At 44.5% G+C, this 21,814-nt stretch overlaps 1 protein-coding gene across 6 annotated transcripts in view; it reads left to right on the top strand.

Moving 5' to 3' along the window:
- The first annotated feature begins 2,145 nt into the window (after window positions 1-2,145).
- LOC146694638 (alpha-actinin-4-like) overlaps window positions 2,146-21,814 on the top strand; it is a 55,755-nt gene continuing 36,086 nt past the window's right edge. For all 6 annotated transcript variants that reach the window (XM_085430903.1, XM_085430902.1, XM_085430904.1 and 3 more), the window contains exon 1: window positions 2,146-2,568. In XM_085430903.1, coding sequence (XP_085287029.1) covers window positions 2,443-2,568 — 126 coding nt within the window. In that variant the 5' untranslated portion in view covers window positions 2,146-2,442. The remainder of the gene's footprint in view (window positions 2,569-21,814) is intronic.

The raw sequence follows: 21,814 nt of genomic DNA, 5'->3' as shown, positions 1-21,814 counted from the left end.
TTATAAAGCTTCATTGTTTCAGCAGCTCACGTTCAAATGCTGTATTGAATATTCATGAAAGTTGTCTTGGCCTATTGGAGGACAAGTGTGTCAGGTCTCTGCAGATTCATAGCGGGAAACCGGCGATGGTACTTTCAAAATAAAATAAAATAGCTATAGAAAGAAAGATCACGCTGGCTTTTGGACTTTATTTCGATTCCATTTAAATTAATCTCTAGCTGTAAAAGTTTGAATGAACACTGGAGGGTTTTTCTACCTGCATTAACGGGATTGTACTACTGTACTACTTCACTACCAGTGGAAAGTAGGTGAGACTTTTTTTTCTGTTTTTGGTAAGATTCCCTATTTATATGTGTTTTCTCAGTTACACACAGTTCACAGGGTTTGGGGTTTTATTGACATATACCACTTCAAAAATTGAAGTTAAACCTGTTTGGAAAACAAAATCGAGAGCTTTTTACAGCATAAATGTGAAGCCAAATGAAACTTAATTTGAAATATAAACATTTCTGGCTTCTGTGCTGATTTAGTGTCTGTTAACAACAAAACTTGACTTACCTGCTTAAATAAAGGTCACGCTGACTTTCTGCACCCCTAGTGGTATCAATTTGTATTACACTAATGTGTAGCCTAGCTTATACCAACTTCCTTTAATATCAAAAACACAAAACAAAGATGTTTATGAAATAAAGTCATAGCAGTTGTTTCTTCACATTATCTTAATAGCTTGAGCTAATCTTGGAAGGTTTTTAAGTCATTTTAAACACAGCAAATACATTTTAGCACCCTTAAGTCCCAAAGTGGCCTGACAGTTTTCAGCAAAGAAAATCTCCAAAATTTACAAGATCACATCCTGGGCCATCTGATCTCAGGAATTCGCATGATAAGGTGGGGTCAGGTTTCACAATGAACTCACCCGAAACTCTGGCTGATTGGGACCCACACCCAGTTTCACACCTTGGCTCAGGCGATTAGAGGATCATCGGGGGTCCTTTTGTCCCTCTGTGGGGGGGTTACTCCCACTGGGTTTAAATCTGGGACTCTCCACCATTTGGCCCTTAGAACTGAAGAAGCTTCTCGGATGAGAGGTGAAACGTCTTCAAGCAACTTAAAGAAGTCCAGACGCTTTTCTTTGCAAGCTCCTTTGACTACGATGACCTGGATGACTGAAAACCTTCACAGACAAGATCGCAGAATCTTCAAGTAACACATTCATTACTTTCAATTGACTCAAAACTTTAAAAATAACTTAACTGTGTTTTATATTTACAAATGAAAAAGTTTAGAGCAAGGTGCACACTAAAAGTGAATTCTTACAAAAAATAGGAGAAAAAAGCTGTTTTGGTTAACTGGAATAATCTAAGGAGCTTGGAAAGAAAAGCGACTGGACTTCAATAGTGAGTCGACGACTCTCTTAAGAGACAACTCCCACTAGGGCTTATATAGCTGGGACTCTTCACCATTTGGTCTTAGAACTGATGAAGCTTCTGGAATGAGAGGTGAAATGAAAAGAATCTTAAAGATGTCCGGTCGCTCTTCCTTCTAAGCTTCACAGATTACCAAGACCTGGATGAGTGAGAACCTTCACAGACTTAACAGACTAATTTAAAAAGAATAACTAGACTTTTAGGGAAAGAGGAAATCTACCTAGTGCACTTAAACAACAACAACAACCCCCCGGAGAAAAACGATTACTCTTTAATTCAGTCAAAAAGCATATGAAGTACTTTTAAACACAGGGATTTGCAACATGAACGCCTCCAGAATTTTGGGTGGCACCACTAAAAATATCAAGGTGGCCCAGGACAGGAAATAGTGAGGGGACATACAAAGTGACACAATACAAATGAATGAAATTGCAGGATTAATAACAAGGTAACGTTTCAACTCATTGTAGGGTGTCTTCCTCTTTATTAAATGTATTGAAATTATTACCAACATAGAGTGGTCTTGCCAACAAATTTTGTGGGGGGACCAGTGCCCCCACTATTTCCCCATTGGTGGCGCCCCTGATTTGCAATCAGTGCAACAGGAAATAGTAATAACGTATAATTAATTTTAAAGAAAGTAATCAGAGGAACGGTGACGCGCATCTGATTTATTTTGAAAGGCTTCACCGGAAGTGCGTCTTCTCGGTGGGTCGTGCTTGCCGGTGTCGGTGTGTAGGAGCGGCCGGTTCCTCCCAGCAGCCACACCGTTTAGAAGCAGAGCTTTTCTTCACACAGCAGCAGCGGCACACACCGGATATTCATCTCATTAAAAACACTCACGGCTGGAAGCGGCGAGAGAAGAAGGACTCTTTCCTGGCTCGGTTATCCCTCCCCGTCCCGCCTCTCTGATTTGGGTCGTCTTTGCTCTCCCCCCCCCCATTTTTATTTTTTATTTTTGTACATTTTGCCTGTGACAGTTTCTCCGTGGCGCACTCAGGTTTCTTTTGCTGACATGGTAGATTATCACGCTGCCAATAACCAGTCGACCGTCGGCGGGGCGCAAACGTACATGGAGCAGGAGAACGACTGGGACCGAGATCTGCTGCTGGACCCGGCCTGGGAGAAGCAGCAGAGGAAGGTAAGGCAGCCGAAGTCTCGGGGCCCAGCTGGGCCGAGTGGAGCCGGGCTCGGAGGAGGCGGGCAGAAAGAAAAATGGCAGTGGAGGAAGGATGCGATGGGGAGGTCAGAGACCGAGTGTGGGCCTCGGTGTAGCTTCACAAACCCCGCATTTACTCCCAGTGCTATTCGCCTTCTCTCTCCTCAGCCCGGGGGTCCTCCGAGCTCTACTCCTCGGTGCAAAGCCCCCCCCCACATAAGCTGGTTTCCTCCTCTCTAAATCACTGAATGAAAAGTCCTGAGTGTGTGTGTGTGTGATATTAGCTGCAGCTTTCACTCCTTCAGATGTGATTTTTTCCCCCCTCCTCTGAGTGGAAACAAGGCGCCACATTGTTGCAGAAAAATCCACGCTGTGATTGTGCAGACAGCTCAGCCTCACGATAACCGCACAGCGGACTTTACGAAGGCTTCGTGCAGGCGGCTCGCCTCCCTGGCACGCCTGCTTGTGTGGTTGGTTGGAGGCCGATAAAATTGTTGGAAGATCCGACCGATACTGTGGCGTTAAAGGCCGATATTCAGAGAATTTCAAGTTGAGGATTCTCAAGCATTTCGAGAGATGCTTCGGGTGAAATGCGGGCAACTGAAATTCTTTCGCGGTTAACTTTTTCTCTTCTATCCTTCAGAGTGCTTTGGTCATTGCAGCTATTCTGAGATCGGTTACAAATGATTACATAGTGATTTGTAGATCCCGTGATGATCGAGGTTATTTAATCCCAAGCCACAGTGCTAAGGTGTTAAAATGAAATAAAGATGAGCTGTCAGCAGTAATGCTGTACGAGCAGAGCACTTCTCTCTGGTGTGACAGTGGTTCTCTAGGCTCTGGACGCCCACTTCCTGAGCTGCAGATTTAAACCAGCTTTAGGATTATTCAGCAAAAATGTGGAGAAGCCAAATAACATGAAACCACTCAGTTGGCACCGTGAGTGCATCTGGCTATTCAGCTTCACAGATCACCAACACTCTGACCCCAATAAGAACATTTTGAGTCTTTTCAATAATCTGAAACGTGGTCCCCTTCCTGTCCACTCATCTTTCTCTTCTTCCTCCTCAGCAATGGCTGAGCTAGCTTTTTTATTCTTGAACTGCTTGATATTCTGCAAAGTGGTTATAAATGATGTTACACTAGAGCTGCTTGAGTATGGAAAAAAATACAATTATTTTGGTTATGTAACATGATTAATCCTAAACTTAGTCTTATAATGATGTACGATTGCCCTCCCAAACTTGGATATAATTCAGATGAGAAGGTGTTGAGGGTGACAGCTGCTGCTGCGTCCAGACTAGCAGATGTGAAGAAGTTCAGCGGATGCACTTGATGTGTAAAATAACCCAAATTAGGTCTTTGTAGGGAAGAAGAATGCAGACAAACTAATCACTTTATACTTTCCGATTAATTACCCCACCCTGTGATGCACCCGTGCTCTTACCACACCACTAAACTGCTCCCACATCAAATGCTTTACCTTCTAAATCTTCAGAAGGGAGCGGCGAGGCGGTCTAATGGAAGATAATTTGAAGTGAGGAATGATTAAGAGTATCTCTTTCATTGACTGGCTGGATGACTGACATACTTTTTGTTGGTGTGACGGCATGCCGAGCCTCGACTCCTGCATTGCTGTTAGGCCGCTCAGCATTTTAGTCATCGCTGACATCGCGCTCCCTCCACCTGAGGTTAGGCGACTCTGTGCGCGCTCTGCGTGTTTGCCCACACATCGCACGGGTCAAAGTTTCTTGTAAAGGAAAACCTCTCCTACAATCATTAACAGAGCGGAGGCCTGCAGTACAGACCTGTGCTGAGGTTGGGTCCTGCAGTGGAGGCTGATGGGTATTTGGTTGATTGGGGACGCGTCCCCTTGCCAAACATTTAGCCAGAGTGATGGAGGTAGGGAGGGGTACAAGGGCAAATTCCTGTGGTGTATTCATTCAAACTCACTGTGCCAGTTACTACTCAAAAATGTAGATATGCCTCCCGCAAGCATATCGAGACAAATGGCTATAATGAGTGTGGGAATGGCTTGTCCTCCCTGTGTGTGTGAGGGGTGAGTCTGAAAGGTCAAAAACAGGAGCAGTGTGTCACAAGCAACATTTTCCATCCTGCTGCCTGCAGCCCATTGACAGTGTTGAGTGATATAAGAATGGAAAATCAGCTGGGTTTTTATTAGTTTGGCCTTTTTTTATTTTATTTTGGGGACACAGAGCAGCTCTACCTCATCGAGTCACGAGGACACTCAAACACTGAAACTTTTCAGTAATCCAGAAAAGAGAAACGAATGCAGGAGGTGCTTGAAAAGAAGACATTTGGCTTTATGCTGCACCAGAATAACTTGTTTCAGGACTCCTGTGAGAGTCATTTCAGCTCTTTGGCAGAAGCAGCGTTTGTCCTTGTAGTTGTCCGTTTCGTACATTTCTCAACACCCCAGAGTAGCTGGACCGAGCCCACGCAAGTCCAGTAAATTGCAGTTTGTTACAGACGAAGCTCCTCGCCTGACAAACGTGCAATTAAGTCTTTCTCGCTGCTCGGTCGCACGTCCAAACACGCCAAAGTACGCAGTGACGCCACCGAAGGCTTTTTTTATTGCCGCTGTGGCAGACTGCTCATGCAAATCCAGCTCCTCAGCGACAGTTAGGCTGCGCATACTTTTTTGTGTCACGTGGCAGGGAGGAGGCAGGGCCAGGTGGGTGGATGAGCTAACGAGGAAAGTAGTAAAGTACTTGGCATCACCAGAGAGGGGCTGTTCTTATTTATCGAAGTGATACTACTTTGAGGTTAATGGAAACTTGCCCCACCACTAGCTTTGGGATAGTTCACACAAAAAGGACAACAGCAGCTGATAAATGTTTTTCAAGTGAAAGAGCCGAGGTGAAGATTTCTTCTTTGCAAAGAGACAAAAATAAAGAAACCTACATGCCAGAGTTTCCTTTCTTCCCTCATCTCCTGTCAGGAGCTCGGAGCAGTGATTGGGAAATGTTTCCTCTCGTAAATCAGCTGTGGTCACCGACTCTGATGGTTATCGGAGCTTATTTTCCTACACTGACAGCCGTTTCAATCTCACAGCCAATTTGTACTGAACTGATTGTGATATGGATGCAGACTTTGTAACTGACTGAAGGGTTGTGGGCAGTAGATGGGGAATCATTTCCATTTTACAGTACCTGTCAGGTGGCTCATTGGGGTGATTTTATACCTGTGTTAATTATGCTTTTTATTTCTTAGACAAACAGTCCTTTACAATCAGAGTTGATGTGTTTCGGTGCAGATGTGTTCTGCAGTGCAATTTGTTTACAGTGAGCCATCCCCCCCCCCGCCACACACACACAAGTGCTCACATTAACAACACAAAACGCACACTGAGTTTTCTTCCATTGCTGGCAAGGTGGGCAGCTGGGCACAATGATAGTTTGTTCTTTTGCCGCCCACTTTCGCATGCTTTCTGTGGAGACTGTGTGGCTGGAAGAAGGAGAAGAAAGTTCAGATGGCCCGGTTTTGGCTCAGGACAAACTGTGAGTGGCATTTTTGTCAGGACAAATGGACCGAACAATGCATCCTGCACCACACTGCATGCAAAGGCTGCCAGGCTGCTTTCCCCCCCCCCCCTCTCCCAGCCTGCCTTCCTGCTTCAAAACAACATTTAAAGGAATGAAGGGAGCTGAAAATGTCTGAAGGAGTCTGGCTAAAAAGCCTGTTTGTTAAACAGCCGTGGTCACTAGTATGGTGACCATTGTCTCAGTATGGAGACAATAAAAGGAACCATCGGCCTGGGGTGTGGCGGATATCGGAGGAAGCTCGTGTGTTCAAGTAGAGATCAATTAAAGCTGCTTTATAAGATGTCACCACCAAAAATGTGTTTTTCATGTTTAGGGTTTTCAGAGTTCAGAATAAACCAAGTGTATATAAGATCCAATTTATTATAAAGTATAATTATGTATACTGTTGGGAAATTCCTCTCTGTATTTAACCCATTCACTCAGTGAAGCAGTGGGCAGCCATTGGGCCCCCGGGGATCAGTGTGTAGGGACGGTACCTCCGGGTAGCCGTTCAGTGGATTCGAACCCCCGACCTTCCGATCATGGGGTCACCACTCTTACCTACTGAGCTATCCCTGTGCCATCAAGTAGGTCAGGGATCAGAAAGTGTTCTGATCTGAAATCAAACCATGATCTTATGCAGTAAAAACGAAACCAAAACAATTAGACTGTACTGTGTTGTTGTCTCTGTTACTATGTTGGAGGTGGGCAGCTGGTTACGCTGTCCAACTATAAAACCACAGTGAACCAATCAGGAGCGGAATATCTTATCTGACACAGATGCACTGTAGCTGTACAGGGAAGAAGGGATTTTATTGGCCAGTCAGTCTTCGAATCTAAGTTTTTGGACACTGGGTGCAATTATGTCTCTTACATGGAAGAATTGATTGAATTATAGCTGTGGGATATTGGCAGAAAACATAAATATGGACAGTGTTCATAGCTGTCAATATTTGTTAAAGCTTTTGTTTAATCAGGAAGTCCCTTGAGAGTAATCCTTTGTTATATATATATTTTTTGGCCAAGAATGGAAACTATTACAAAAAACAAAACAAAGAAGGTCCAGCCTGGTTTGGATGTTAGACGTCTCGTATTTGCTCACAGTAAATGTAGAAAAGCTCATTTCTTTACGTGTGAAGGAGCTGATACAATAGTTTGCTGCCTGTTTTATGAATCTACGACTTTAGATTTCAGTGGATGATCTTGCTCGACATGATGACACAGGTTAGTGAGGTTGCTTGTCTCTGGTGGCACAAAACCTCTTCCTTGTTTTGGTCTCTAGTTAAAACGGCGCTGTTCCACCCCCCCCCCCCCAAACTTCAGTTTTTGTTGGAATTTCATTGTTAACACACATTCAATGGACAAAATCTTTAAACTAGGCAACACGTTCCCTTTGCAGAGAGACGCATAGAAACTGTCTTTTGGCGTCAGTGTCTTCACAAATGACTACGTTGCTTTTGGACCAGAGAGATGTTGGCGGTCTTTTTAAAGACGGCACGCTGTAGGTGCATCAGAAGAGTCCATGTTCATGTCCCCGTTGGAAAGTTGTTGTTTACAACTTTTTTTATGTTTGTTTGCTTTCACATTTGCTTCCCGTCACCTGGAAAGTTTAGGGATTAAAAGTTTCCTGGTTAACTTTTATTATTATCATCATCATCATTAACCTTGAATGTTAAAAACTGCACTTACTAACTATATGAGAGGGTAACCTTTGCGCCCTCCTTTTATGACAGTTTGCATTGTGGCACCAAAGGCCACTCTGTGCTTATCAGTGAAACAGCAGCAGGTTTTACAAAATGTCAGGATTCGACGTCCTGTGAATGAGAGCAGGCTGGAGTTTGCTGCCATTCGCGTTATAATATTTAAAGAGATTATGAGCTCTGCGGACTTGTAAAGGGCATCTTTATCTTTTTTTAAATTTATTTATTTCTTATTTAAAGCGTAAACAGTCATTGGCCTGTAAAAGTAAGCAGCACTTAAGGTGGGTAGCAATAAAATAATGATTAGTGAGGCCTCGTCGTGATGGTCCTGGTGTAGTTTCAGTGCTCCGTGTGCTTGAAGCAGATGGATTAGTTGAGGCTGTAAATTTGTGCCCTCTTGTTTTAATCGTACATCCAGTTGACCTTTTCGATGGGAGGTGATGGAAATGCAGTTTTCAGTTATTCTCTTGCTACCAGCTGCTTCCAGGTCAGCTGTGGGAAAGGCCTGTGCCACAGCTGACCGTGACCCAGAATCAGCTTGTGAACCTGAACAACAAACCAGTCAGTCACGCAGACAGTCAGAGCGAGCAGCGAGGAATGTACCCCTCTCCGTTTCCCCCTTTGTCTTCCTCTCTGTTCTGCCATTGGCGGCGGTGAGAGAGCACGCAGGGGGAAACATTCCTTTGGTGGCCTGTTATAGCCTGTTAGGCCAGTGGGAGGGGGTTTTGGACTAAAGGAGGGCGGGGTGGCCTGTTTTTGCCTGGGATTGGGGGGGGGGGGGGGATTGCAGATGTGGTCGGTGTGGTGGAAAAGAGAACTTTCCTTGGGGGCAAAGGGTACTTGCTCGAGGGGGTGGGGGTTCGGTGGGGTGGGGTTGAAGGCAGTTACGATGTGGCGGAAGTCATGGCGCCAAAAAATATTTTTTGTAGAAACTGTTTTAACTTCATTGGCTGCACTTTGGAACCATTTAGTTTCTTTCTAGAGCAGCAGTCAAGTTCAAAGTGCAGATCAGTCATTGGCCGTCACATCATCCAATCAGCTGTGAGATCATAGCACCCGTGAAGCCCAGGGCTGCTATTGATGTTGGTCAGCTGTAGGCCTGTGTGTAGAGGCGGTGGAGCCTAATGTGTCTGTCTTTACGGTCCGTTTGCCTCCCACAGTCTTTGTGTTTCGGGACTCGAGTTTGTCTGAATGTCGTGGAGACCACAAATCCCCGGGTTCAGTTTCTGGCTGACATAACCTCGGATCTCTTACTAATTGTGGCTGTTCACAAGCTTGCTTCTTGGCTATTGCGCATAGTTATGAGGATTAGTAAATAGCATTTCCCAGTGATGAATTGAAATTGGCAACAATGGAGACTAAGAATTTCCGTTTGGTTTCCTGCCAGTTTGCATGTTGATGGTCTTTAACTCGGAGCTTAGGACCCCCTTAAGTGCATCCTTTACAATGGGATTTGAGGGGAACGCACTGGTTCTCTGCAAGTTCTTTTATCCACTTTCCGTTGTGTTAAGCTGTTAGCAGTTCAAGGTCCAATATTTCTATTGACATCTAATCGAATCTAATGCTTTGCATCATGGTAAAGTTTTCTCTACACTACAATCTGATAGCTGTGAGGTGCTGTTTAGCCACTTATCAAGAGCACATGCAAAACCTCTGCAGATTTCAGCCTTGCTGTTTCAGTTCTGTATTTGACGAGCCCCCCTCAGCTTTGGGTGCTACTATCGTTTTCTTCCTTTTTAAATGAATCAGTTAATGGAAACTTCAGGCTGTGATCGGGGTGTGACTTTCTGAAACCCAAACCAAATGTGTGCTAGAAATGTCAACTGTCTTGCGATGTGACCTGTGCTCATTTAGCTTCTGACAGTTGGTGTCTAGTTAAAACACTCTTAAATGTTTCATTTCGCAAGACTAAAGTTCATTTGAGTAAAGAGTGGAGCTGAAAAGCCTCAGTGGTGGAGATCACTGAGCTTGTGGGCGTGTAAACGGTGGAATTATTAAATACTACCCAGTTGGAACATTTGTTTTGGGGAAGTACTTTGATTAGGGCTGTGGATTTAATTAGATTTTTAACTTGCATTTTGTTAGTGAACCAAACTGTTGAAGATAATCGATCTCAAGTCTCCAGTCCTGTGGATGAACTCAGACTCCACCATCTTGGACTACAGCTGGTGGTGTTCCTCCTTTTTCTCTGCAGTCTGATGAACTTGATGTAGATGCACATAACCCACTTAATTTCATCATCTGCAGTCGATGACGGTGATTTGACGGTGGGACACGACCAAAATGAGTCGTGTTCTTTTTGTACAAATAACAATTCTGCAACAATTAATTGATGATTTTTGATGAATGGGGTTCATGTTGAGCGGATCCTTGGTTTAGGGTCGTCACTCCTCATGTCATAAGTTTTGCACAGAGTAACACTGGATGTGCCTTTCCTCTGTTTCAATGTGTGTTCTAATGCAGACCCGGTGGGGGGGTTGTTTGGAGGAAAGCAGCAGAAGAAAGGAATGTGTGTTTAGGTGTGTGTGTGTGTGTGAAGGGTGGGGGCGTCATTATATTGTGGGTCTTGGTGCAGGGGGTTGGGAGCAGTTAAAAAGTGAGGTTCCCCCCCCCCCCCCCCCCCCATTACCAGCAGAGCCCCATAGCTGTGGGCTCGTCTGTTTGAGGCTGCTGGTAAACACTGCACAGTTAAACACTAGTTCCTGATCTGCTCGCCCCCACTGCACAGCGGCTCTGCATGGTGCGTTCAGGAACCGGGGGCATGAACTGAGGAACAAACCGAGAACAGTGTGGTGTTGGAAAAAGTTCCTCAAACACTGCATCTGTGTTCAAGACCACAGTAATCTTAGCTCGCATCACCTCTGAATGTGCCTGATTGAGATTCGGCATCAGACAAAATCTGCAGTCAAGCCAGCAGTTAATAATAAAAAACCAAACATGCATCACCAAAACAGCAGCAGGATCAAGTTAGTTGGTGCTGGGTGACCCTGAAAACGTATCTTCCAATACCTGCCCTTGCTCCAGCATCTCTCGCCTGTCTCCATGGCTGCAGAGTGCAGGAAGCAGTCATACGCTGCCGTATCTGCGAGGCTGCACAGCGCTCTGCAGCCTCTTTATTTTTGGAAACAGCACTTCAGAGCTCTGCCATCATCCTGCACCGGTGAGGGAGCGAGAGAGTCGGAATTTGATGAAAATTTGATAAAAGAAATTGAGGAGCATGAAGCAAAACCTTGTTCTCACTGTTGCTATTTCAGACTGCCGTCTGCAGCCACGGAGCGGCCGACGCGTGGTTTTGTTTCTTACGTTGGAGGCTATAGTTGGATGTGTCTTAAGAGGCACTTTTAAGGTGCCATTTTCAGTGTGAAACAATGCATGTGTATATGGTTGGTGTTGCTTTGTCAGTGCAAAGAATTGCAGAACTAAACAAATATGCTTTAAAAGCTTCCTCCTTTTTCTTCCTATTAGTTTATTTCAGCAAACCTGACATTGCAGGGACTCTACAGATGCGTCATCAGCTAAAAAACAGCCTTCTTTTTATTTGTCTGTTTATTGGTGAGATCTGTGTCGCTCACCTGCCCGTGACTCAAATTAGCAGGTTGTTTTTAAAGAGTAGGTGTGATTCTTGTGAAATGGGTGATATTTCGGTGCAGATCAGACCTCAGCGTGTCAGCACTTGCAGACATAAGTGTTGGCTGAAGCAGTTTTCGCACTTGCACTGCAGCTCTGAACTTTTCTACACATTTCTTGACTGAGGTGCCCGTGGAAGTGCAAATGTCAGAGCAGAGGTTAGGTCCCAGTACAGAAAGTCAACGACTGGGTGCCTTCCTTCGTGTTCACTCACCTGAGCTGGGTGGAGAGTTTCCAGTAATGTGACTTCACAGAACACAGAACCTTCACAGACAGTAATGTGACTGTTTAAAGCAGATTATTTCCTGCTGTTCACTGCATGTGAGAAGGGAAAACTATGCAGAGTATGCGAGCCAGATTCTCCTGAAATTGTCCGAAATGTTTGTATGGAAATGGGTTAAATTTGTATTTTTCAGGTCGTCTCCTGGAGGCCCGTGTGGTCGTATGGCAACATCTGTTTGCAGCTGCTGTTGCCCGCTCAGAGATTACATCCAGGCTCCGATGACAAGCTTATACCCAAATCTGACAGATAGGTGGGGAGAGGGATTAATAGGCACATGATAGTCCAGATTGGCTGTGATTTAGGTTGAACGAATATGAACGAGGGTGTTTTAAATGAGACAGAATGCTAACAAATACGTTTTAAACTGCTCCAATCACCTTTGTTTACGCTCGGATGGATTTCATGGGGACTTGAACTAGAGCAGCTGTGCACAGCTGATCATCTTTGCTGCTTTCAGGTCATAATCTTAAAGAGAAAACGGGTCTTCCAATAATATTTTTGTTCTGTAGAATAATACCTGATGGAGAGCTGAATGTTTAGCCACACCTAAACAGGTTATTCTCCCTCCGGTCTGGGTGTGTGAGCGAGATAAGAAAACGCACACAAACACACACAGTACTAGTGTAGTAACAGAACGTGAGCTGGGATGGTAAAGCCTCGCGCTACATCTGGGTCTTAGACACACATCTGGATAGCATGTTTAGCTGGATTTGGAGTTTCCACTGCCTCACAGTCTGACGGCTGCAGAGCTCTGACACAATTAGACCGGCTTTAAAGAAACCGCTGCTGTCACCTGGACATGAATGACAATAAAGCATCCAGAGATTTAAACTAAGAAACTAAGCACGGTTAAGCTGGATGAGATGGGCAGCTGGGAAATTTTGTTTACTTTGATTTAAACCTTTGTTGTCCTCGCCAACATCGGTCAGTGCTGCTCGGCTACCTGAGAGATTGTGGGCTAGACGTTGATCTTAGTGACATGGCACACCTGCACCACGCTCTGTTAGAGTCCCATTATAGAAGCACAAGGAAGGCTCGGCACTAGCCTGGTTAGTTGTAGAGAGTAGATTGTCAAACATGAAAAAATGAAATGGTAAAAAAGTTACATATTTTTGCAGAGTCATTAATACACCTGAGGCTAGGATGCCAGTGATGAGTGAACTGAATCATGGATGTTTTCTTGTATTTGTTGCCTTTTTTTTTGTGGAAACTCTGAACCGAACTCGACCCTGATGGGGAATCACCCGATGAAGCTCTGCAGACATCGGTTAGTCTTTGTTGTGGTGTCGAGACCAGTGCCTCGATCTATGACTTTAAAAACTCAGTAAGAGGAGTGACGATGAGGCAAACAGAGCATGATTCAATCTAATTGTGCATGCGCGTGTTTGTTTCCTGCGCGCTTGTCTCCGATTTCCTCCGAGAGCTCCTGTTGTTTTATTTAACAGCTTTCAAACTGGGACACTGGGCGAAGAGGTGAAGAGGAGAACCCTGCAGGGACGGGGACACACACACACACACACACACACACACACACACAGAAGTGTCTTGCTTTCCAAGAAATGTACAAAGAGTTGACTCTGCTGGGATCAGTATCATTTTTCTGCTGCTAATTCTGACAAACCGCCATGCCAGTCCACCCAGACTCACGTAAAGCATCCATATAGCGTTTTTAATTTCTCATTGTAGCGAATGCATAGCGATTAGACAGGCACATGGAAATGACTGTCAGGCCATTGTTATGCTTGGCGCAGAATTTTAAGGTAAATTTGCGACTGCTTGTACACCTGAAGCAGAAACCTTTCAGCGGGGTATCAGTGGAGCCTGTGTTGGTTTCAGGGCACATAAAAGGCGCATTAAATATTTACTGATTGTGCCTGGCCTTCAGGTTGTGGTGTGCTCATTTAAAGCGCAGGTGCTCGGTTCCCCTGATAATCCCGCGCAGCACTTTTCCTCTGCACTGTGATTCTCTGAATTTATTTCTCTTTTTTCCCCTTCTGTCTTAGCCAGTGTCGTTAAGGCAACAGAATCAGACAAAAGGAGAGACATTGCTGCTATTTTTAGGCCTTTTGGCCAATGGCTCTTCTAAATGTGTTATTTTGCATCGATGTGATTGTAGCAGTGGGCAGTGTGGGGGTATGCTTTTGCTCAGGCATCTTCAAGACCAGCCCGGGGCCTGATCGTAGCTTCAGCCTGTTCATGAGGAGGGTCCCGCCGAGAATCTGAGGCTAAAGCTTTGGATGACTGGAATGAACAAAAGTGGTCTGTGCAGTGGGGTTTAACTGAAATGAAGACTTTAAATTGGTTCCTGATTGTTCTGCAGAGAACAGGAGCAGAAGTGAAGATGGAAGCAGGAAATCATGTATTTTAAAGGATTATGTCAGCCTGTTAGTGTAAGACTGGATTTAGACTCGCAGGCAGCGAAATGCAGAGAGCTAAAGACAGATGGCTGATAAACATCTACTGCAGGTTCATTGTCAGTTTATGCAGCTGAGAAGTCGAGGCTCCAAACATGCTGCTGCTTTGGGCCTCAGGGCCTGAACTGAAAAGTGGGAAACGGTTAATCTTCTTTACTTTTTCTGCTGCAACTTAATAAAGATGATTTTTGGAAAGAAATATTATTTTTTTTCAGTCAGATATGACCCAACATGTGCTCAGAAATGGTCTTTTTCCTCAGTTTCTGTGGTGACGATGCTCGTATTAAATAGTGAGACTTCAGTCAGTTTCATCTGATGTCACAGACTGCAGAAAATCCTTATATGGTCATCTCAGGCAGTCTTAAAACCCCACCCACCTGCTGTTTAAACCTTTTTATGATGGACAGCCAATCAGAAAGAAGCCTGCTTGAAAGACAAGGAGTTAAGATGCCTCGTTTCAGACTGGAGTTCTAAATGAGGATTATTTTGATCTGTGAATCATGCAAAGCTACTCTAGAGTCCAAGTCTCCTTTTAATAGCATAAGCATGGAGAAATAATCTGTTCATTGAACTTAAAAATGCAGTTATCGATGTAAAGGCCTCAGCTGTAAAGAGCAAAGACGATGGAACTGCAGCTCCGAGTTCACTTCTCGGGAGTCGTAGTAGTGAATAAAGGGGAAGGAAGGCTCTGAGGTTTGTGTGGTTTTTAAATATAAAGTCACTGCACACGCAAACAGTCAGACGAGTCCTCTGAGTCAGGCCAGAGAGACAGACGGATACTGTGTCTGTGTGTCACCCCTGCGTTAATGGACCAGATGGCGGGCAAAGAGCGGAGGGAATGCCTGCAGATCAGGCCGACTGTACGCTGAATGGAAGCACACAACAGGGAATAATTGGCCTCCAGTTTTTATCTGAGCTGTCACATTAGCAGCGTTAAACGTTTGTGAATAACGCACACTTGTCTTCATGCACGCTTACAATTATTACATACAGAAAACAGAAGCAATTAAGTAGTTAGAGCGACGCTAAATCAGCAGGGGGCCGTCTTTTTCTCATCACTTTGTTCTTAAAGTATTTTCAGCTGTCAGTTAACATATGAATCCAGCTGCTGCAGTGCACAGTCACACCACTCGCCGCTGATCTCAATGTGGGTCAGGGAAGTCCTCTGCGCCATCGGCCACGAGCTTACTATCCTCTCTGATCCAATCAAAGCTGGCCTGCAGGGGATTATTTTAGCTACCGTTCCCCCCCAGTTAACAAAGATCCCTCTGTTGGCTCTCCTCTGAGTCACAGTGCTGTGGGAGCACACAGCAGCATGCACGTGCAGTTAACACACATCAGGATACTCTGGAGTAGCTTCATAGTGGCATAGCTTTATATCTGGTGTGTGTGTGTGTGTGAGAGCTGTGGAGACACGAGGGCTCGATTCTTAAGCCGCAGCATTTCCTGCTGAACTCACGACCGCAGTATCACAGCTTCTCTGCTGACATTTTAGCGCCTTTCTGAAGCTGAAGCGTTATTTTTACTTTCAGTCTGGCAGCCATGCAAACATGGAGCGGTGCAAATTTCCAGATGTTCTGCTTTGTAAAACGACAGGAGGACAGAAGTGCAGATATTTAAAGAGCAGAATAGTTTTTCTTTGGACATCAGGTCCTGAGATGCATTTTAAACCTTCTAAAAATAAGATGCTGTACTCTTGTGTTGCTTAGCAACAGCCCTTAAGCAGAGCTGTGGTGCTAATATGGCGACCGTGGTAAGCTGCATGACCAAAGTATGTATCAGGATTTCTTTATTGAATTTTATAACAGATTTTAAAGAAACTAGCTTATCAGCAGCTGTGATGCCACTTAGTCTGCACCAGCAGCATCTCACTCCCAAAGGGGGCACGAAGGCTAAAAAAACCTCGAGTATAAAAATCTTACATCATCTTACAAACAGCTTTCTCACCTTCAGCCTCCCACACACTCAGACTTCATTACTGTACAAATAAATGTGTTGCAGACCTAAAAAATCCATGAAATATGGCAACATTAAGAGTAAATTGTGATTTCAGCTGCAGCCGCCCATAAGTACAAAAATTTAGATGTGATTATTTTTGATCTGTGTCAAAGGTCGTTCAAATCTGAGAAGCCACAGAGAGACGCAAGGCTTAATTCTTACAAGTGAAGCGGAGGAAACCAGATAAACGCTAACACAGCTGAGGTGCAAACGTTCAAGAGGAAGTTCAGCATCTGGCTCTTCTAGCGTTTTCATCCCAGGCAGCTTGGACGTGCAGCACCATCGGAGCATCCTGCTCGGAGCTTTGATATGAACGCTGTGTTAAATCCTATTTTCCCCACAGGCTAAAGAGATGTTACAGTTTGAATGTCTGTGTAACTGAAGGATCTGGCCATGGAGGCTATATGAAAGATGGGCGTAGTCGTCGGTTTGAACTGTGATTTTGTTTTTTTTTATTATTTATCTTTTGGTGCTGTGATTTTCAGCAGCGTATGTGTTGATAAAGCCAGACGTGATCACATTTAGATTATCAGCTAATGCTGGAAAGCTGCATCCACAGACATTTGTGCTGCATAAAATTTAAATCATAGAACTTCAGTCACCAAATCGTTTCGTATCGTTTGTTTCATTGCATGTTTCCAAAGGCTCCAGCACCACAAACACAGCCCGGAGCTCCAGTTCAGTGCTTTGAAGTTGCCAAGATGAAGCCTAGCAGATGTCCAGCAGCCTTATCAGCACCACCTCTCAGTCAAAGCAACTACACCCATAATAATCTTTTAGTTTTAATTCTAGTTAAACAGCTGACTGTTGTTAGGAAGATGGTCTCCATAGCAACCAAACCGGGTTGTTGTAGCAGGCTGTAAATGTGTTTATTTTCACTGTAAAGTTTTAATACGGGAGTCTGTGGGGACTGACTCAAGTGGACAGTAGAGGAACTGCAGTTTCTGGCACATCATTCATTTCTCAGAAGGTTGTCGCTCGTGTCCGGCTCAACAGAATAATCCACTGTTAACAGATTTGACTCAAATGCGTTTTGTAAAAACTGAGTTTGTTTTAAAAGAGGCGTCTGATTTTTGCATACAACATAATCCTAATTTGAATGAGTGAGTGTTGATTTTGTACACAGTTCTAATCAAGCAGCTTTTGTCTGCAGACAGAGAAAGTGGTCGAGAGGATCAGACTGTCACTGATTCACTGTCTGCACATCCTGGCTGCTCCATAGCTGCAGGACAAGTGGGGGATGCTGTAATATGAAAGTCATTTTAAAAGGATTACATTGAGTTTTCGGAGCCCCCTCCCAACAGACCCGACCTGTGCACAGTGGTAGCTGCCTTGACTGAGCCCTGCACCCTGAGGGGCTCAGAGGGGGGGTGCTGCGTCTACTGTGTGCTGGTGTGTTTTTTAAGAGCTCAGCCTCACGAGTGTATCTGGGGCATGAGGATCACTGCATTAAATCAACTTAAGGTTTTAGGTTAGTGTGGGAGGAGTGTGTGTGGATTCATGATCACCACTGTGCAACCATTTTGGGTTTACAAGATGTTGAACTGGGCAAAGACATAAATCCAGAGAAGGAGGAGCCGAACTTTCTCTCACAATAGTTTCTAGATTTAAATGAATCGGTTAATATAGGTAATTATCAAGTTAACTGCTGGTTGCACACACAGTTGTCTCTTAAGCTGCCTCTGTGTCTGACGTGGAGACTGATCGAATTAAATTGTGTGTATAGTTTTATTTTTATAGCAAAATCAAACCCTTGGAGCAGAACTGTGGGATGTTTCAGGTCACCTCATGAAGGAGCCTGATCGTTCGGGTTTTTGTATTGCTGTGGAAGCAATATGGCCGCTCCTTCTAGTCCCTGTTAGCACCTTTGACGCTCAGCTGAAGGCTTTTCTGGGAGCTGTTAGAGCGGCCTGATAATACAGCAGCCGAGCCCAGAAGCAACAGATGCACAGACTCGTTTTCAGCATCACTCGGAGGCAGATGAAAGAAGGCAGACGGACATATTTGTTTAATGTGCGAGTTAAAGCACGTGTTTCTGATCAAAGGCTCCTTACAGTAATGTCCATTTACATGCTGATTTGCTTCAGGATCAGCTTAGTGTGTGTGTGTGTCAGAGTCACAGTGCTGGTGATTCACAAAGCTATAAAGGGCAGGGTGAGCTCAGGAATGTGTGACTGAGCGGGACCGTGTGGGTGTGTGTGTGTGGGTGGCTTGTAGGGTCATCAACAAGCGGAAACTCGGAGGAACAAACAATGTGCTGCTCTGGGTGCAGGTTTGGACCCTCTGAGCTCAGCATCAGGAAGTTCCTACAGTCTGTGGGGACGGTGCATAAAAATAACTCATTTCATGTTGAACATTTTGAGATCTGATTTTTATTTAACTCTTTCTGAATTTATTAAAATGAATTTCCTGTTTTATTTTGGTCTTTCTTATAGAACAGCCTCCCAAATCTACGTTTCCATTCTTCGTCTCTTTTATAACACGCTGACTTTTATAACTTTGAGCTGTTCTGTTTGGTTTCAGTTTGGTCAGAGTTCAGTTTACTATATATCACCTCACATAAACACTAAATGGCTCTTACAGCAAATGATCCATGTGTTGGTTTCAGCTCCAGTATTTCCTGCATCTTTGGTACCGTCACTTCCTTTGTTAGTGCTAAAGTTATTAAGTTATCAGTAGCTGTCACATCCTTTTTCCTGCCTGCTGCAGTAACACAGCTGAACTCTATCAGCGTCAGTGAGATGGCGTTAGTGATTTAACCACACCAGAGCGTCGACTCTGCGCCGCTGTAGAAAGAAGACAAAGAACTGTCATTGATTAGAGTGATGTCGGCCACTGATTGACTGGATGCCATAGATTAACACAGCCCACGACACATTTAAAGTTTGCATTCAGCCGCCACACATCATCACATTTCCCACAGCTGTGTGAACATCAGCCTCCCAAGAAACAAGGGCCACTGCTTCTAGCGGTGCTAATGACACACACACTGTCACGTTAGCTTTGATTAACAGATGTTTGTGAGGACAGTGTTTAATCGCTTCCTTTAGATTGTGCTCAGGTTTGACAGTGTGAGTGTGTTCCTTGTTTTGTTAACGAGTAACCAGCTTTTTCTTTTGTTCCGTTGGCTGCCATATTAGTCAGATATCTCCTTTCTAAGCTCAGTGTTTCTTCATGATGAGGTTTATTGAAACTAACAGAGGAGCAAAAAAAGTGAACAAGAAGTTAAATATTAAACTCAGGAATGTTCGTGGGAGTCGAGGCTATTTAAGGACATGTGTGCACTCCCTTAGCCACCCATGCTCGTTGACCCAGGCCTGCTGTCACTGGTAGGATGTTGGGAGCAAACTTTTTAACGTCTCCAACCAAACTCGTTCTCGTCCCGCGGCTTTAAGCGCCCGTCTTTCTGCTCGTTATCTTCTGTTTGTTTCTGTTGCTTCTTAGGAAGCAAAGGGAGGAGACAAGAAGGTGGACTGTGGCTCCATGTTTCACATTCCTGCAGTCGTGTACACACACACACACACACACACAGGTAGCTGCAAATGGAAAGTGCACGCCTGTGTGTGATATCATTTATTTTAAATCTCTTCATGCAGGTCCATTCTTTGCCTGTGAGTGTCGGCGGGGGGTGCACCTTGCTGCCCTCTTACATCACCATTGTCGTGGTGACAGGCAGTTAAATGCGTTTCCTTATAAGGTAAAAGCGCACAGCATGTAGTGAGCAGGAGGAGGGGCAGGAAGAGCATTTTAGTGTGACAATGCTGTCTGCTGCTGGGCAACTGGGCTGGCCTCAAACTCCTGTTTGGCCACATTCTCACACTCTCTCTCTCTCACACACACACACACACACACACACACACACACACACACACACGAGTTCCTTTATTCGTCCTTCATCTCTGTCGAGCTACATGATTCACCTTTTAATATTTTCTTCTGTTCCTAGAAGAAATATTTGCGTTTCTGTTCGTTGCCCGTCTGAGGTGTGTTTGTGTGTGTTTAGGTGAAGGCTGCCGTCACTGAGTTGTCTTTGGATGAGATCAGCAGCACACGAGCAACATAAAAATGCTAACTATGAAGATTTATAGGTGTGGAAATGCCATGCTTCTCATACCACACATGCACAGATTACACTCTGACATCAAGCGTCTGCAGACTTTCCTCACACACACCATCATTTCCCTTCTTTGCTCATCGCTCTGCTCCCCGTTTGCTCAACGTCCCGGGCGGTTATCCTGCCACGACCTCTGCTTTATTGCTCGATTGTCTGATTGTAGCTGATGGAGGGAGCTGACTGCTTTGTAGTTTTTTTTTCTGCCTTAATGATTAAAATAACCCAGCACTGAGTAACTGTCTACAGAGTTTAGAGCTTACTCATTTCACATGTGTCAAAAAAAGAAATAAAACTGAAGTGTGAGATAACTGTGATGGCATAATTGTGTTTGAAGTTCATTACCAAGAGCTCTAAAAGCAGGAAGGTGAAGTTTGGTTCTCACACATATTATTTCTCTTCTCTGACCAATAACTTCCTCTAACAGGCTTCAGCTGGTTTCAGGTTGTCTTTTTTCAGTCATTGTTACAATTACACTCTGCAGGTTCTGTGGTGTGAAGAGAAAAACAAAACTGATTGCACGCTCGTTAATGCAACCAATGTTGGTCAACATTTTTCAAGTGAGAAATAAGCTGTTGGTTACTCAGTGTTTCCCCACACAGCCCCGTACTTACTCGGATGAGCTGCTGAGGTACATTAACAGCTAATTAAATATATATATTTTAAGACTCTTAAGATGATTTTAAACTCATCAATGATTGTTGAATGTCATTCAGCAGCTCTGCAGACTGTTTCTCCAACTGACAAGCTGGTTTATGTCGCGACCTACAATTCATCGGTGGAGCTGGAGTCAGTCTACGACACGAGGAACTGCCTGGAAAGGCAGCTGATGATTGCTCCATGTATATATCATGTATATATGCACTGTTGCTGCACAGCAAGAAGGTCCTGGGTATGAATCCACCTGGGACTGTTCTCCCTGCATGCGCTTCCTGTGTCCTGTCACTTCCTCTCACAGTCCTGAGACATGCAGACATGCAGCCGCCCCCACCCAGCAACCCTAAATTGGATAAAAGATGGATAAATAAATATTATCAATAATTCAAACACTGGGCTTCGAATCATGCACTCCCTAACTTTTGCTTCTGAGTGCTTTTCGTGCCTTCAGGTAATGAAGGTGTTTGCACTCACGATGGTCGTAGTCATTGTGGTTGCTGTCTTTGGCTACATGGCGGGGCTTGTTCGGCTAATAGGAGGAAGAGTGTTGATGCATGAGGAAGAATTTGGTGTTATGTGTGGTCAGAGGTGTGACAAGTTCCAAAAAAATATAGTTGCTAGTGTGACAGACAGACAAATGTTGCAAACTTTGACCAGTGAATGCACACCTTTCAATAAAGAGCACTGCATGCAGAACAGTGCCTGGCTGCACGTGCATGTGGGAACACTCCTTATGTGCTCGTCCAAGCTCCTCTGAGTGGTTGTACAAATGTAAACGCTGCTATATGAACCGGCAGATCATCATTCCCTATCACGGCTGTAAGAGCGGCACATTATAGTTACTCACAGATTTATAGGTACACACCTAGTATTATGGGCTATTAGTCACCTTC

This window comes from Copadichromis virginalis, linkage group LG14, assembly GCF_057382275.1.
Source record: "Copadichromis virginalis isolate Kocher_CV1m ecotype Utaka linkage group LG14, C_Virginalis_male_GT1.1, whole genome shotgun sequence".
In the NCBI taxonomy this organism is placed as follows: Eukaryota; Metazoa; Chordata; class Actinopteri; order Cichliformes; family Cichlidae; genus Copadichromis; species Copadichromis virginalis.
This window is presented reverse-complemented; position numbering and strand designations above follow the sequence as displayed.